A 12,890-nucleotide genomic window follows, 5' to 3' on the forward strand; every position below is an offset into this window, starting at 1 on the left:
CTTTTATCAGGTCCATTTATTTCAACAGAGCTCTGTAATTCACTGTTCAGATAGTCATGCTGTTCCATTTTTCATCGGTAACCTTTGGAGCTGAACAGTTGCGTTTAATGCTGAGCTCTGTGGAAATATATTTCTCTGTCACGTAAGCTTTCTCAAGTGTTTTGCCTAGTTTGCTCAGATCTCTGTGAAAGGGTTAAATAAAGATTTGCAAAGTTTCAGTGCTTGATATTATAATATCTAAATCCACCAGGACAAGAATAAAATCATAATTATTCAAAAGGACTCCTATGAATACATGAAAAGCACCAGAACGAAACGGAGAGGGGGGGAAAAATGTGACTGAATAGCCCTGTGTTGGGAAGTGAGGGAAGTTTTATCGGAGTGAGGTCTTGCAGAGCAGCGAGCACCCCCAGAAGCGAGCCGGCCGGTGCTGTGGGGTACAGTCACAAACCTCTCTGGTGCTTCCCATCAGTTATGCAGCCTTCATCTGATAATCGGTGCATCGCTCTTGTTGGCACACCATCGGAGAGGATAATGTATTCGCGCCTCATTAATGCCACTATATCTGTCCTCATTGTTGAATAAATCCCTCCTACTGTTAATAGGATCAACAGTCAGGCTGGCTGAAAAAGCATTTAATTCGGCTACTTTCAGCCAGTAAGCATAAGCTTAATTTTCCCTTCAGGAATTAAGCTTAACATTTTTTTTTTTCCCCCTCTTTGTGGTGTGGATACCTAATCCTTAGAACAAGAAGAAGAAAACCAAACCGAAACCGCAAGCTGAATCGAGCCCTGGCCTCCCAGACCCCGGTAAATTGGTGTCCACTGAAGAGGAGCAGTCGGCAAACTTGGAGAAGGGTGGAATTAACGGTTTCCATGTCAACGGTTGTGCCCACGACACGGAGTCTGTGGACTCGCTCAGCGAAGGTTTGGATGCACTTTCAATTGATGCCAGAGAGCTGGAGGATTGCGAGTCTGCTGCACCAGACATGCCTGATAGAACAGGTTAGTCTCTATAAAGTAGCGCAGGAGATGGGCACCGAGTGTTTAAAAAGCAGAAGAGCTGCCTCCTGCTGTTTGGTGTTCCTTCTTCGTTTTGGGTCGGCTTTGAATACTGATTGGTTTGGATGGCTCTTCAGGAAAGAGCGGCTCACCTTGATTTCTGATTTTTTTGCTTGTTATGGTAAAGAGGCGGTCAGTGTTCTGCTGTCCTCTTCGCGTTCCCCTTTAAACGAGTGTGCTTTTCTACAGCAGTGCCTGAACTAGAGAATGGAATAGCAGACTTTGACACAAAATCGCTCATCATGCATCCTTCCCAGAGCCCTTCGTCTCTTAGACAGCGGCCTGAGCAGAGGAGCGCTAGCAGGTCTCTGTCCAGATCAACAGCGAGCAATTCAACTCCTGCGTCCCTGTCTGTAACGCGGCTGGAAGATGTTTCAGTTTCACCTGCAAACAAGAAGCTAGGTAAGGCCCTGAGGGTCTGCGCGCTCTCCGATGTCGGAGCTGCTGGCCAAATTCTCACCACCTCTTCTGCGGTGTCCCTGACAGACACAGTGGTGAGGCATACTGGACTTTGATTTTAATGCGAGCTAACACGCTGCTTATTATCTGGCCAGTAACTTGCACTCTACTCCTCCTCTCCCCTATGCACAGCAGGAATCTTGACAGCAGTTTAGATGTAGTGCCTGGAGCGGCAAACCCGTATGTGTGAGAGAAGCAGGGGAGGAAGCAGCCGGTCTCGCTGCATACGTTTAGCCCATTCTTCTGTGTGCTCCACCACAGAGCCTTTAGGTTGTTTCTCATCTTTTGTGAGAATTTGTTGAAAGGCCAGAAGTTCGGACCAGCCCTGTTACAAGAAGTGACAGCCTCCTTCTACGGGATTTTTTTTTTTCCTCTTTCATGTGCTTTCTCCGCAGCTGAGCTCTTAGGATAACAAGTGTGGACAGGAGGGACCTCGGAGACCCCGATTGTGATGGCGGTTATTGTACTTAGCTTAGGGAGGTGAGGTGGTGGTAGTTCACCTCCGTGCACGGGAAAGCTGTAAGGAGCCGTTGTTAATGTCGCTTGGCAGGGGGGCAACTGCACCCAGCGAGCTCCAGAGGGTGTGGGCAAGGCGATGCACCCTGCCGGCGAGCAGGGACTAACCTTGGCAGCGATAACCAATCCTTTTGGCTCCTGATTTGAGGAAATAGCCTTAATTTTAGTTTCCGAGATAATTCCCTTCCCCAGGCAAACAGTCATTTCGTATCATTTAGTGATATGGCGTGTTGGTCTTTGGAGTAGACCGCATTTCACTTGTCTCTAGTCCCTAGCACAAAAGCAACTCAGAGATGCATTTGATTTCTCTCATGTATTTGAAAATGTGCAGGGACATCCCTGCCCATAGAAGGGAATTCTACAAGCCTTGGGAACACTTTCCCCAATAAGAAAATCTCTCAAACTGTCCCTGCTGAACCTAGTGCCTTTGTAATGGGGAAGAAAAATTTAAAACCAAGCAGTGTGTAGTTTTAAAATAAGAGGGAAAGCCATCTTTAGATTTATCCCTGCTGGGAGGATTTAGCAGTGTGATTGACATGGCTGTTTGAGTTCACTCTGTCTCTTGGTAGGTTCTAATATTGAAAAATCAGTGAAGGATCTCCAGCGCTGCACCGTTTCACTGGCTCGGTACCGGGTTGTGGTGAAGGAGGAAATGGATGCTTCCATTAAGAAGATGAAGCAGGTCTTTGCTGAACTGCAGAGTAGGTAAGTTAAATGTAGGGACAGATCCAGGTGTTAAGGCTTAAGACCAATACATTTGGAATAAGACTTCAGCCTTCCAGTCAGGTTAATGACTCGCTTGTGTTTGCCCTGCTGCCCAAGCACTGTTCTTCAGCGTCTGGGAGGTCAGCATGTCGTAAAGAATAAACTGGAGTCTAAAGTCCCGTACTCTGCCGTTTTTAGAAGCCGCCTCTGTGGGCAGCTTTGCAAGGCCTGCGTTCGCCTGTCGTCCCACACGTGCGGTGGGATGTCAATAGGCCGCTCAAGGCTTTGGTGTGTCCATCAGGGGCTTTGATGTACAGACATGGAGCCGCAGTTCAGGACAGTTGTCCTGACCGTCATAAAGTCATTTTAGACGCAGGTGATATGAGGAGCTCCCCAGATAACGTCCTGTTGGTTAGGTACTAACATCAGCTGTGCTGGCAGGAGAACTGCTGGGGCTCAGGGGGCAGCAGGAGGTGTCTTTTAGAAACAAACATTCATATTTGAAATCTTCCAGTTATGGTTGAATATAACGTGGAAGAGAGGGATCCTTTTGAAGGTATAAGTACACATCAAAGATCATCCTGTGCAGTATTGCTTCCCCCGTTTTAAGCCAAGCTTTTAATACTGTGCATGATGTTCCCTACGAGTGTAATTGGGTCTTTTTTTTTAATGAACACCTTTATTGGTTTGGATAAGTGCTTTAAGATGATATTCCGAAAGGCCTCACATCAGATACACTCGCTGTCTTGGCTGATTGAATCTATTACTGAGAAATTGTTCTTCTTGGTTATACAAATATGATTGCTTTTGGTAAAGAAATATTCCTAAGAAACTGCACAGAGAGTTCTCCTCGCCTGAAGTGAGTAACATTTGACAAGTAACTAAAATGCTGCTATCGCATTGAAGGATTAAAGTAGATATGTGGCAGACTTGCAAATCGGTGTCAAAAGCTGTCTGTGTCTGAAAACTGCATGTGGCCTCAAAGGCAAGAGTATTTAGCGGTAGTGATGTAGAGAGCTGTATTCTGAAGCCTTTCAGCAAATTTCATTGTTCAGCGTGGACTTTTTCTTGTGCTCGTACTTGTGTTGAACCAGGAAGTGCTCTCCTCAAGTAAGTGGAATGCTGTCCTGTATTTAAATTCAGCGTGTGCTAAAAATACTGACAAAAATGTTTATAGATGACTTTTAAACTTACCTGGGGAGACTAGACCAAACCGGAGGGGTAGGGTTAAAGGTGTCCGTGTGCCCTGACCTGCGTTTTCCTCCTAAGGGTTGTGGTCTCCAAGCCGAAGCCGGACGTGGAGCTCCCAGCACCTCCCGTCTTTTGGAAAAGCTGCGATGTAAGGGGATTCACCTTGTCAATAGCGGAGGGATTTGTAGCCCTAACTCACGTTTGGTTTTAGGAATATTATTTCTTACTTTGTTAGTGGCTTTGTCTACTGATTCAGTATTATCACTGCATACGGTGGGTTTTTGTTGTTCAGTTTTTTGTCTGCCTCTCTATACGCTTACAACATCTGTAAAAGCCTCTCCCTGGTATGGAAAATGTCATTCTTTTGGCTAACGCGTCTGGTTCTGTATAAGTAATTCCTCGCCCTTTGATTTACGTTACCATCTATAAAACACTTGCGTCACGTTCGGAAAGGTTAAAGACTCAAGTCCAGTCCCGCAGCATTGCTCCGATAAGCTGAGCCGGCAGCGGGTGAAGCAGGACGTGCGGTTCCGTGAGCGGGGAGGCGAGTGCCTGCCTGGAACGGGGCCATCGGGAACCTCCTTCGACAAATGCCAAGCGAAAGAGCTGCCCAGCAGGATGCCAGGTCTGTGCAGTCGATAAGCGGTGACTCTGCAGCCGGGGCCGTTTGGCTCTGCAGAAAAAGATTCACTTTCCTTTTCCCGAAAGTGATGCAGTTGCCGGTGAGCTTGAGGTGTAAATTGTACCTTCACGGTTTTTTCCTGCTTGTTTTTGTTTTTCCAACTCCCTCCATGACCCAGAGAATAACGAGTGTGTTTTTAAATCCTGTGGCACAAGGCAGGATCCGATAGTTAAATCCTCTTGCCGAACTGCCTCTCCAGTTGGCTTTCTACCAAAGGAAAACCTGGTTTAAAAGCAGGTTTGTTCAACTGAAATAGGATATTGAAGTAGCACAGCTTGGACTGGTTTAACTTCTGCCTGTCAGGGCTGCCCTTTGGATGTGCTTTTAACCAGTGAGGCTTCCTAGAATTCTTCAGCTTCATCTTAACCATCGTATAAGCTAGACAACATGCTTATGTTAGATCTGTGGTCTGTAGGTAGGTGAGGGTGAAGAAGGAGACTCTAATGCTGGGGTCATGCCTATCTCAGTCTCTGAAATCCATCCTGTTTGAGTAGCAGATGTAGCAGTAGCTGCTTTGGCTTCCTATTTGGAGAGGATTTGCTTCTCTGGGCTGGAGATGATCGGGTAAGCTGAGCTAGGGAATCCTCATAGTCCTTAATTTCCTGAATATTTTTCTATCTGCTGACAGGGAAAGTAGCACATCAGGGGGGAAAAAAAAAAACCCTGAGCCTTTGTGAGTGGTGCGGGGAAGTTCAGCTTCAGCGCCGTGAGCTGAGGTGGGTGTGGGGCAGGGTCTGAGGTTTCTCACTGCTGAGGTCCCTGCCGCGTGCCTTGCGCTGCAGATCGCCCTTGCTTCCTCCTGCCAGGCATGCTTCCAGCCGCCTTCGATTGCAGTCAGTCTTTGAGATCGTTGTGTTTCAGCCCCAAGGAAGACTGACCCCAAAACCCGTAGTGTGCTTGTGCAAACAGCTCTTGTCTTTCACGGACAGACAATGTCCTGCAGGCACTGCTGGACCGAGCTGGCTTGCAGCTGAGGAGGGCATCTTCTCTAATGGCTGGGTCACAACCGTGTGTTCAGCATTATTTCATCTTCAGCATTATTTCATCTGCTTCCCCTTTTTGTTCCTTGCGTACTTCTTTAATGTCCTTTCTTAAAGCCCAGTCTTCTGGCAGGGGCAGATGCGCTCTCTGTCCTGCATGGGATCTTGTCCCAGGACAGAGCGGTCGAGGAAGGCAGGTGTGTTTCTGAACGGATCCGGAGGAAGGGAGGCGAGTTTGTTTGCCGAGAAGCCGTGCAGGATGGAGGAGCAGTGGGGTCTGATCAGAGTCACTCATCACGCAAACCTCGGGCAAAGCCACTTGACCTCTGTTCCTCAGCCAGCCCAACTGTAAAATTGGGTAAAGGACTCCAGCTGAGCTCTGCTGAGTAAATTAAATTACAAAGAGACGCAAGCTGTGATCTGTGCCAAGGTGCGTGCCTGTGTGCCTGCAGCCTGGTGGAGAAAGCCCAAAATGGCCCATATAAAGCGGGTGTTGGCTCTGCAGGAGCTGGGTGTGTGCCTGTGTGTTCAGGGAGGAGGCGTCGGGGTAAGGCGTAGCACGACCGAGTTCTGCAGCACGAGAGCCACGAGGCCGTTCCTGCGCTCGAATTAATCATTAAGGCCGCGTTCACACCCGTATCTCTCCGAGCTCTGGGGGATTCCTGCCGCTGACGTGGCTCTGGGCAGAAGGCAGCTGGGGTATCTCCCTTTACCCTGCCCATCGGCGTTGGCAGAGCCAGGTTGAACCGCTCTGGGGATGGCTGGAAAGAAGGTGAAGTCTTATTAGCGTAGCTTCTGACACGCGTCGTTGTATTTGCGCGGTTGGGCTGAGAGTGCCTGACCTGGATCAGGCCCCTGCTGTGCTACGAGCAGAAACAATTCCTGCTCTGAAAAGGCAGATGGACAGAGCGATAAATCAACAGAAGAAGCCAAATGTCAAAGCTGCTGTTCAGAGGGAATTGTTTAAATTGATCTTGCCTCAGCCCTCTCTGACATGCAGAGGAGCAGGAGCGATGGTTTGAGTTTGCATTTCAGATGCTCTGTGGTTTCCCTTTCAGATGGTCGCTAAAATAAATATTCTTCCTATTTTCGAGCAAACCTTTCTCACTAAAAAAGCGTGTGGTCAGTGTTGAAGGGCTGACCCTGCGCACCGCTGATATCTCTCTCAGTACCGTTTAGCGTCTGTGCTGCCAGTGTCATACAGCTAACACGTGAGAGGAAGACTCTGCTTTTATATTTAGAAAGCAGAAGCTGAAATGAACCCTATTAATAGGCTGGATGTCGAATGCGTTCAAGCCGCTGGCAGCAGCTGAGCGAAGGTGAGCTGCAGCCGTGCAGGCTGAGGGCGGTGGAGGCGTAGCTTAGAGCCAAGCACAAAAGAAGCATTTGCAAGGGAGAGTGTCTGCAAGGGTCTGGATTCCTTACAGCCAAGAACAGAGCTGTGACCAGTACCTGCCCCTGTCCAGAATGGGAGGACTGGGATTTCCTCTCCGGCTTCCATTGTAACCCGAGTTACTCGGTGTGCACGTCTCCGGGGGTCAGAGCCCTCTGTGCGCAGCCTGTGAGCAGCGGTTATGGGGAGCTCCCTGGGTGCTCTGCCTTACCGGAGGGTGCTCCATAGCCTGAATTTGCTAAATTTGGCCAGGCGGTAGCCGCGCGGTTCTGCTTGCGTAAAGGCTGCCGCCGCGATGCCCGGGGGAATTGCAGTCTCGTGGCACAGACGCACTTGAGGCACGCCAGAGCCTCCTGGCGAGTGGAGATGCTTCGCTGTGACCCACTCAGGTGTTCCCTCCGTGACCAAAAAACCCTCAGACGGTAAGAGACTCCCGGATCGTGGACCTGTGTTGGCTCCGGCTGACCTGCCGACTGGCAGGAGGTCACGTCCTTGTCCCCGCTGCGCCCTGTGGAAGGGTGTGCATGCTCTCGCGTGGGTCCTGCAGCCCTGTGGGGATCAGCGGGGTACGTGCCTCCCGAGAAGCGGGACAGAGCACCGGAACCCAGGTTTCTGGGTTGGTGGGCCAGTTTGGTAGGCTTAAATAAGCTAAAGAGGGCATAAGGGTGAAGCATTGCTTCACAACCCGGCACCTGAGGGGCTGCCTTGGAGGGGACGGGTGCCCGAATGCCCGGCGTCCTGCTCCTGCTGTTGTGGCTCCTCGTCCTGCCCCACTGCTCGTTAGTTTTGTGTTTTGAGTGACTCTTTTAAACATCGTGCCCTAGTTTTCTATGGTGATAAAGTCCAGCGGAGTGCAGCTTCCCCTAACACCACAGCTGCCGTTCCCTCTCCCCTTGCCAAGCGGCTCCGACTTTATCGGAGTAAGGTGACCACGTACCCAGCGGGTTGTCAGGAACGCCGCGCCGTGCTCCGCGCTGACCCAAGCCTGAGCAAGTTGTAACGCCAGCGAAGCCTGCACGCAACTCTTCGGCTTCCAGAACAAAAGCCGGTTCCCGGTGCGCGGCACGGCGGCCTCCTGCCGCCATCTGTCGGTCTCTCCCCGCTGGCCGGCACGCCTGGAAACCCTCCCGCCGCTGCTCTTGCGGTAGAATTTTGTTGTCCTCTTTGTTTAATACTAAATCTCATCCCTTTTTCTGTATTTTTTTTTTTTTTTTCCCCTCCCAGCCTTATGGATCGTGAGGTGGCGTTGCTGGCTGAAATGGACAAAGTGAAAGCAGAAGCAAGTAAGGCTCGCTCTTTCTACTGAGTGCCCACCTGAAGAGCTGTGGGTGTTGCTGCACTCCAGAGAGACAGCCCCCCTAAAGCAGATTTCCGTGCCCTACCTCCTCTTCACAGTGTTCCTAAACACGTGGCTCTATACCCAAACAGAACTTGCCCTATAGCTGGAGTTAGCAGTATATATTGTGGCTAGGTTACGTTTGCCGCTGACGCGGTTGACGGCACCCGTCCTCTTCGAGGCCGTTGCTCTGTGCCCTCCTTAGAGGATGGGATGTAAACCGCGCTCCTCCACGGGAGGCCGTTCCTGAAAATCTCGGCGTTCCCGGGGAGCTGGGAAGGGCGCTCTCAGCTCAGCTGGTGCGGGTGGGAAGTGATCCACGGGGACACCCACGCCGGCAGCACCGAGCCCCGCGGTTTAGGGGTTGGCAAGGGAGCGGTTAGCCTGGGGAGAGCGGCAAAGCCGCTACCAAAGCTGCGTGTCGTGCCCCTCGTCGAGTCAGCTTACTGTCTGGAGACGTAAATGGCTGCGGGGGGAGCGGCCGGGGCTGCTGCGCAGCTGGCGCGGAGCCGTCCGGGGGGGACGCTCGGGGGAACCTGTTGCTTACCAATAAGGTGCTGTGTGCCGGGGCTGGGGTTGTTTAACTCTGGGTGGGCTGGTTCGGTCTCGGCGCTGCCTAAGCCGCGGTCTGTTTTGCAGTGGAAATTCTGGTCAGCCGCCAGAAGAAGGCAGAGGCCCTGAAGAAGATGACTGATGTGGCAGTGCGAATGTCGGAGGAGCAGCTGGTTGAGCTTAGAGCCGACATAAAGGTGAGCTTTTCCGCTTCTGTCTAATCCAGCCTAGTCCTGCTCTCACCGAAATGCGGTGTTGCAGGAATTACGCACCCGCCACCTAGCCCACGGTGGGAATTAGGCGGGTGCCAGCTCAACAGGGCCCGGCTTTAGGTTCCTGCTCGAAGAAGACGAGTTACCAATCCACTGAGTAAACGAGCAGTTTATTTATCCGACGTGCAGAGCAGCTCGAGCTGGGTGCCTCCGAGGAGGGACCCCTACCCCAGATCGCACACCCCGATTATACCCGTACCGCCCAGCACCCGATCCCCAAGTCCAATGCCTTAATTCTGGTCTCTTGACTTCTCGCTGGTTTTCTTGGTCGCTGGGCTGGCCTTCTGAAGTGACCTCATTCTCTCGGAATTGTTTCCTTTGTCCTTATCCTCTTCATTCCGCTTGTATCTGCTGGATTCAATGAGTTCTGTGTTTGCAGCGTGAGTTTTATCAGAAAGTTTACTCTCGGAAAGCTCTTGCAGCCTAAGGCTTCAACTACTTTAGCTTCTAGCGCTAAGCAAGGCTATTAATCCTAGCAGTTCTCAACGGTGGTACGCTTTTTTGTAACCTCCTGGGCTTCCGACACTTCCGAACGCAGTTTTGTGTTGTGTGCAAGGCTTTCCTTGCGTCCGTAGTTCTCGAATTCACCGCCGGTGCTCTGCACGCTGCTGTCCGCAGCCACGCCGCGGGATACGGGACACCTTAATTTAAAATATTTGGTTTGTAAAATACTGACTTCAGCCGACAAACGATCATCCAGACATTAACCCCGGTGTGCGCAGCCCAACTTTCAGCCATTGTGAACCGGCAGAGAGCAGGGAACGCGGCACGGCCGCGGCTTTGTGCTCAGAGCAGTTGTGAAAACCTCCCGCTGGCGCAGGCTGACCTCTGCCTTTCCCCCGAAATCGGGAGAGCCTGCCTGCTGCGCGTGAATGACTTTTATATTCCGTAAAACGCTTCTGCTCTCCAGCACGCCGGCTCCTGCCGCAAGAGGTCAGTGCAAAGTTGCATCAATTAAACTCCGGTTTGAAAACTAAAACTGCTCACCCCCGTAGCGGGATTAGTGCAGCTGAGAAACCGGTTGCCCCTGTGAGCGTCCGGAGACCTGGGCTGTGCTCGTTTCACAGACCGGAGACGGGCAGGCTGGAGCTGCTGTCGGATTGAGTTAACCTACGGCTTGGCTGCTGGAGCCTGGGGAAGGCTGTTTGTGCACGGGTGGAAACGGCGCTGAAAAAAAATCTGGTTTTCTATTTCCCGAAGTCGTCGTAGCCATCTGCCAAATCACCAAGATGTTTATCAAGCAGCACCCAACTCGGCTACTCCTTCCTGGGCCAAAAGGGGAGGCTTTCACCTCCATTTTCTCTTCCTGTGCCCCCTAATTCAGTGCACGGACTGAATTAACCTGCGCGTTTTGCCTTTTCGGTGAAGCACTTTGTGAGCGAACGGAAGTACGACGAGGACCTGGGCAGGGTGGCGCGGTTCACGTGCGACCTCGACGCGCTGAAGAAGAGCATCGCCTCGTTCGGGCAAGGTGAGCTGGATGGGAGTGGGGGAGGAGCCGAGGTGTCGGTCACCCCTTTGCTAGCCCCGCCATCGCCAAAACCCTTCACGTGTGCCCCAAAACTTGACGGCGGCGAGACCGGGAGAGGTCTGCTTTGGGGACGTTTGGTTTCCTCTCGGCAGTGGACGGAGGAGCCAGCCCTCCCCTTGCTGCTGCTGCGGACGCTCCTCCCTTGGCAAGAGGGGTCTGTGCCCGTTCCCTTCGCTCTCGAGCCCTGGTACCGTTCACACGACCAAAGCTTGCCAGAAAAAGCTCCGTTGTCCCTTCGAGCCTTTGGCTCCAGCCGTGAGCCGCCTCCGCCCCGGCAGCGCCGTAGCTGGCAGGGTCCAGAGGCCGGAGGGCGAACGGTCTGGGTCCCGCCCGCACGACACGGATTTTGGGGTATTTCTCTTCCAGTTTCCCATCCAAAGAACAGCTACTCCACCCGATTGCGGTGCAGCTCCGTCACAGCCGCGTCCCTGAGCGCTCCCAGCGAGACCTCTGCTCCCTCCGCCCCCGCCTGTGCCTCTGCCGCAAGCCTTACCGCCAGCAAGAAGCCCTCGTCCTCAGCGGAGGCGGCCGCGGGGAACGCCGCCGGCCGCCCTCCCCAGCCTTCGCGAGAGGTAACCGCACCCTGGCGCGGCACCGGCACGGCGCTGCGGGAAGCTTGCTCCCTGTTTGTGGCTCCTCTCCCGATTCCCGGGCCGGGTCCATCCCTGCCGGGTGCCCTTTGCCGTCAGGGCTCGCGCGGCAGAGCCCGGGGTAGCTGGAAGCCGCAGAGCGCAGCCTTGCCGTGACGGTTCCGCTCCAGAGCGGCCTGGGGGGGGGTTTTGCTTTTCCGCTTCCCTCCCCGGAACGGGAGGTGGGGGTGCGTAGGGATGCGGCAGCGGGAGGTCGCAGCCCTCCGGCCGGCGGGACTGGCTCCGCTGGCCCATGCTCACTCGCCCACCCTCTTCTGTTTCAGGCTTTCCAGGGGAACAGGAGACCGGGAGCGGGGCCCAGGTCCCAGGGCCAGCGCCACGTCAGCCCCCTCGCCCCCGGGCGCTACACCAGCGGCAACCGACACAGGAACGGGCCGGGCCAGGCCCACGGCAGGCGGCAAAGCTCGCCCCTGGCAGCCTCCGCTGGCGGCACCCGCCAGACTCAGCCCACGGGCACCAGCGGTGCCTCGGCACAGCCCGGCCGGTCCGGCACAGAGACCAAGGGGCTCCCGCAGCGTAAGCCCAGAGCCAGTCGGCAGGAGGGAGCGAGCTCCTGAGAGCCCCGGGCTCCCCCTTCCTGCCCCGGCTCCGCCGCGAGAGCAGACTGGAGGAAGCTCCTAGCTAGGATACTAACCAAGGAAAGTTTACACTTCTCACTTTTCGTGCCATTTCTTTTTTGGTTTGGTTTTTCTTTCCCCCCCCCTCTCTTCCCTTCCTTCCCCCCCCCCCCCCGCTTTGTGTTCTTCATGCCTGCACTGCACCCTCCGAGCGGGCTGGGGTCTCCCCCTGCCCCCTCTCTTGCCCTTTTCCTTTCCCCTCGTGTCTGCGAAAGCCCTGGCAGCGCTGGCCACAGCCCGGCCTCGCGCCTCTTCTCTTCCGGGCGCCAACATCTGGGCCTCGCCGCGGAGGAACGGCCCGTGACAGCCTCGTGCTGGCAGCGAGGATGAGCGCCGGGGGGGGGGCTGGGGGTGTCCCCTCCCCGGGGGACAGCCGGGAGTCGGGACCCCTCCTCTCGGGGCCGTGTCGCAGGCTGCATCCGCACCCCTCGCTGTTCTCTGGTTTTTAGGGTGGGGACCTCTTTTATTTTACTCACTTCCCCCTCTCGCCTGCCTTCCCCCCTCTCCAGCCTTTCTCCATCCCTCAATGAAGGCGATAGCAATAGCGGTGGGTGACGCCGAGCCCGGGTGACGCCGGCTGGAGGTGGCGGCAGGCGTTGGAGGTGGCGGCAGGCGTTGGTCACAGCTGTACCAATAAAGGCGATGTTGCTGGTGGCTCTCCCTCTCTGTGCCTCGCTCCACCCCGTGAGCCACGGTGAGGCGGGGGCTCCCCCCCTCTGCTGCCCCCCCAGTTCCCGTCCTGGGGGCTCCCCCCCCCCCCCCCCTTTAACCAAAGTTCTCCTGCTTTGGTTGGACAAATTAAATAAATGAAGCCCCCCCGGACGCATTCAGGTCTTTTCCGGCTGCCCCAGCGCCCCCCGCTGCTGCCCCCAGAGGAACCGGGGTCCCCGCGGGCCACCACTCCCCGCACCCCCGTGGCTTTGTTCTCCCGTGGCCGCCCACTTC

General features: G+C 54.2%; 1 protein-coding gene across 2 annotated transcripts in view; it reads left to right on the top strand.

Moving 5' to 3' along the window:
• The window catches only part of SPATS2 (spermatogenesis associated serine rich 2), a 30,859-nt gene extending 18,784 nt beyond the window's left edge, over positions 1-12,075 (top strand). The window contains exons 6-13 of one of the 2 annotated variants that reach the window (XM_075525451.1): positions 746-1,004; positions 1,254-1,463; positions 2,606-2,741; positions 8,212-8,270; positions 8,963-9,072; positions 10,516-10,618; positions 11,045-11,250; positions 11,592-12,075. In XM_075525451.1, coding sequence (XP_075381566.1) covers positions 746-1,004; positions 1,254-1,463; positions 2,606-2,741; positions 8,212-8,270; positions 8,963-9,072; positions 10,516-10,618; positions 11,045-11,250; positions 11,592-11,885 — 1,377 coding nt within the window. In that variant the 3' untranslated portion in view covers positions 11,886-12,075. Of the gene's footprint in view, positions 1-745; positions 1,005-1,250; positions 1,464-2,605; positions 2,742-8,211; positions 8,271-8,962; positions 9,073-10,515; positions 10,619-11,044; positions 11,251-11,591 lie in introns of both variants that reach the window. The other variant, XM_075525449.1, reaches the window with a different exon arrangement.
• Positions 12,076-12,890: the final 815 nt, after the last annotated feature.

The sequence above is a fragment of the Mycteria americana genome, chromosome 26 (genome assembly GCF_035582795.1).
Source record: "Mycteria americana isolate JAX WOST 10 ecotype Jacksonville Zoo and Gardens chromosome 26, USCA_MyAme_1.0, whole genome shotgun sequence".
Lineage (NCBI taxonomy): Eukaryota > Metazoa > Chordata > Aves > Ciconiiformes > Ciconiidae > Mycteria > Mycteria americana.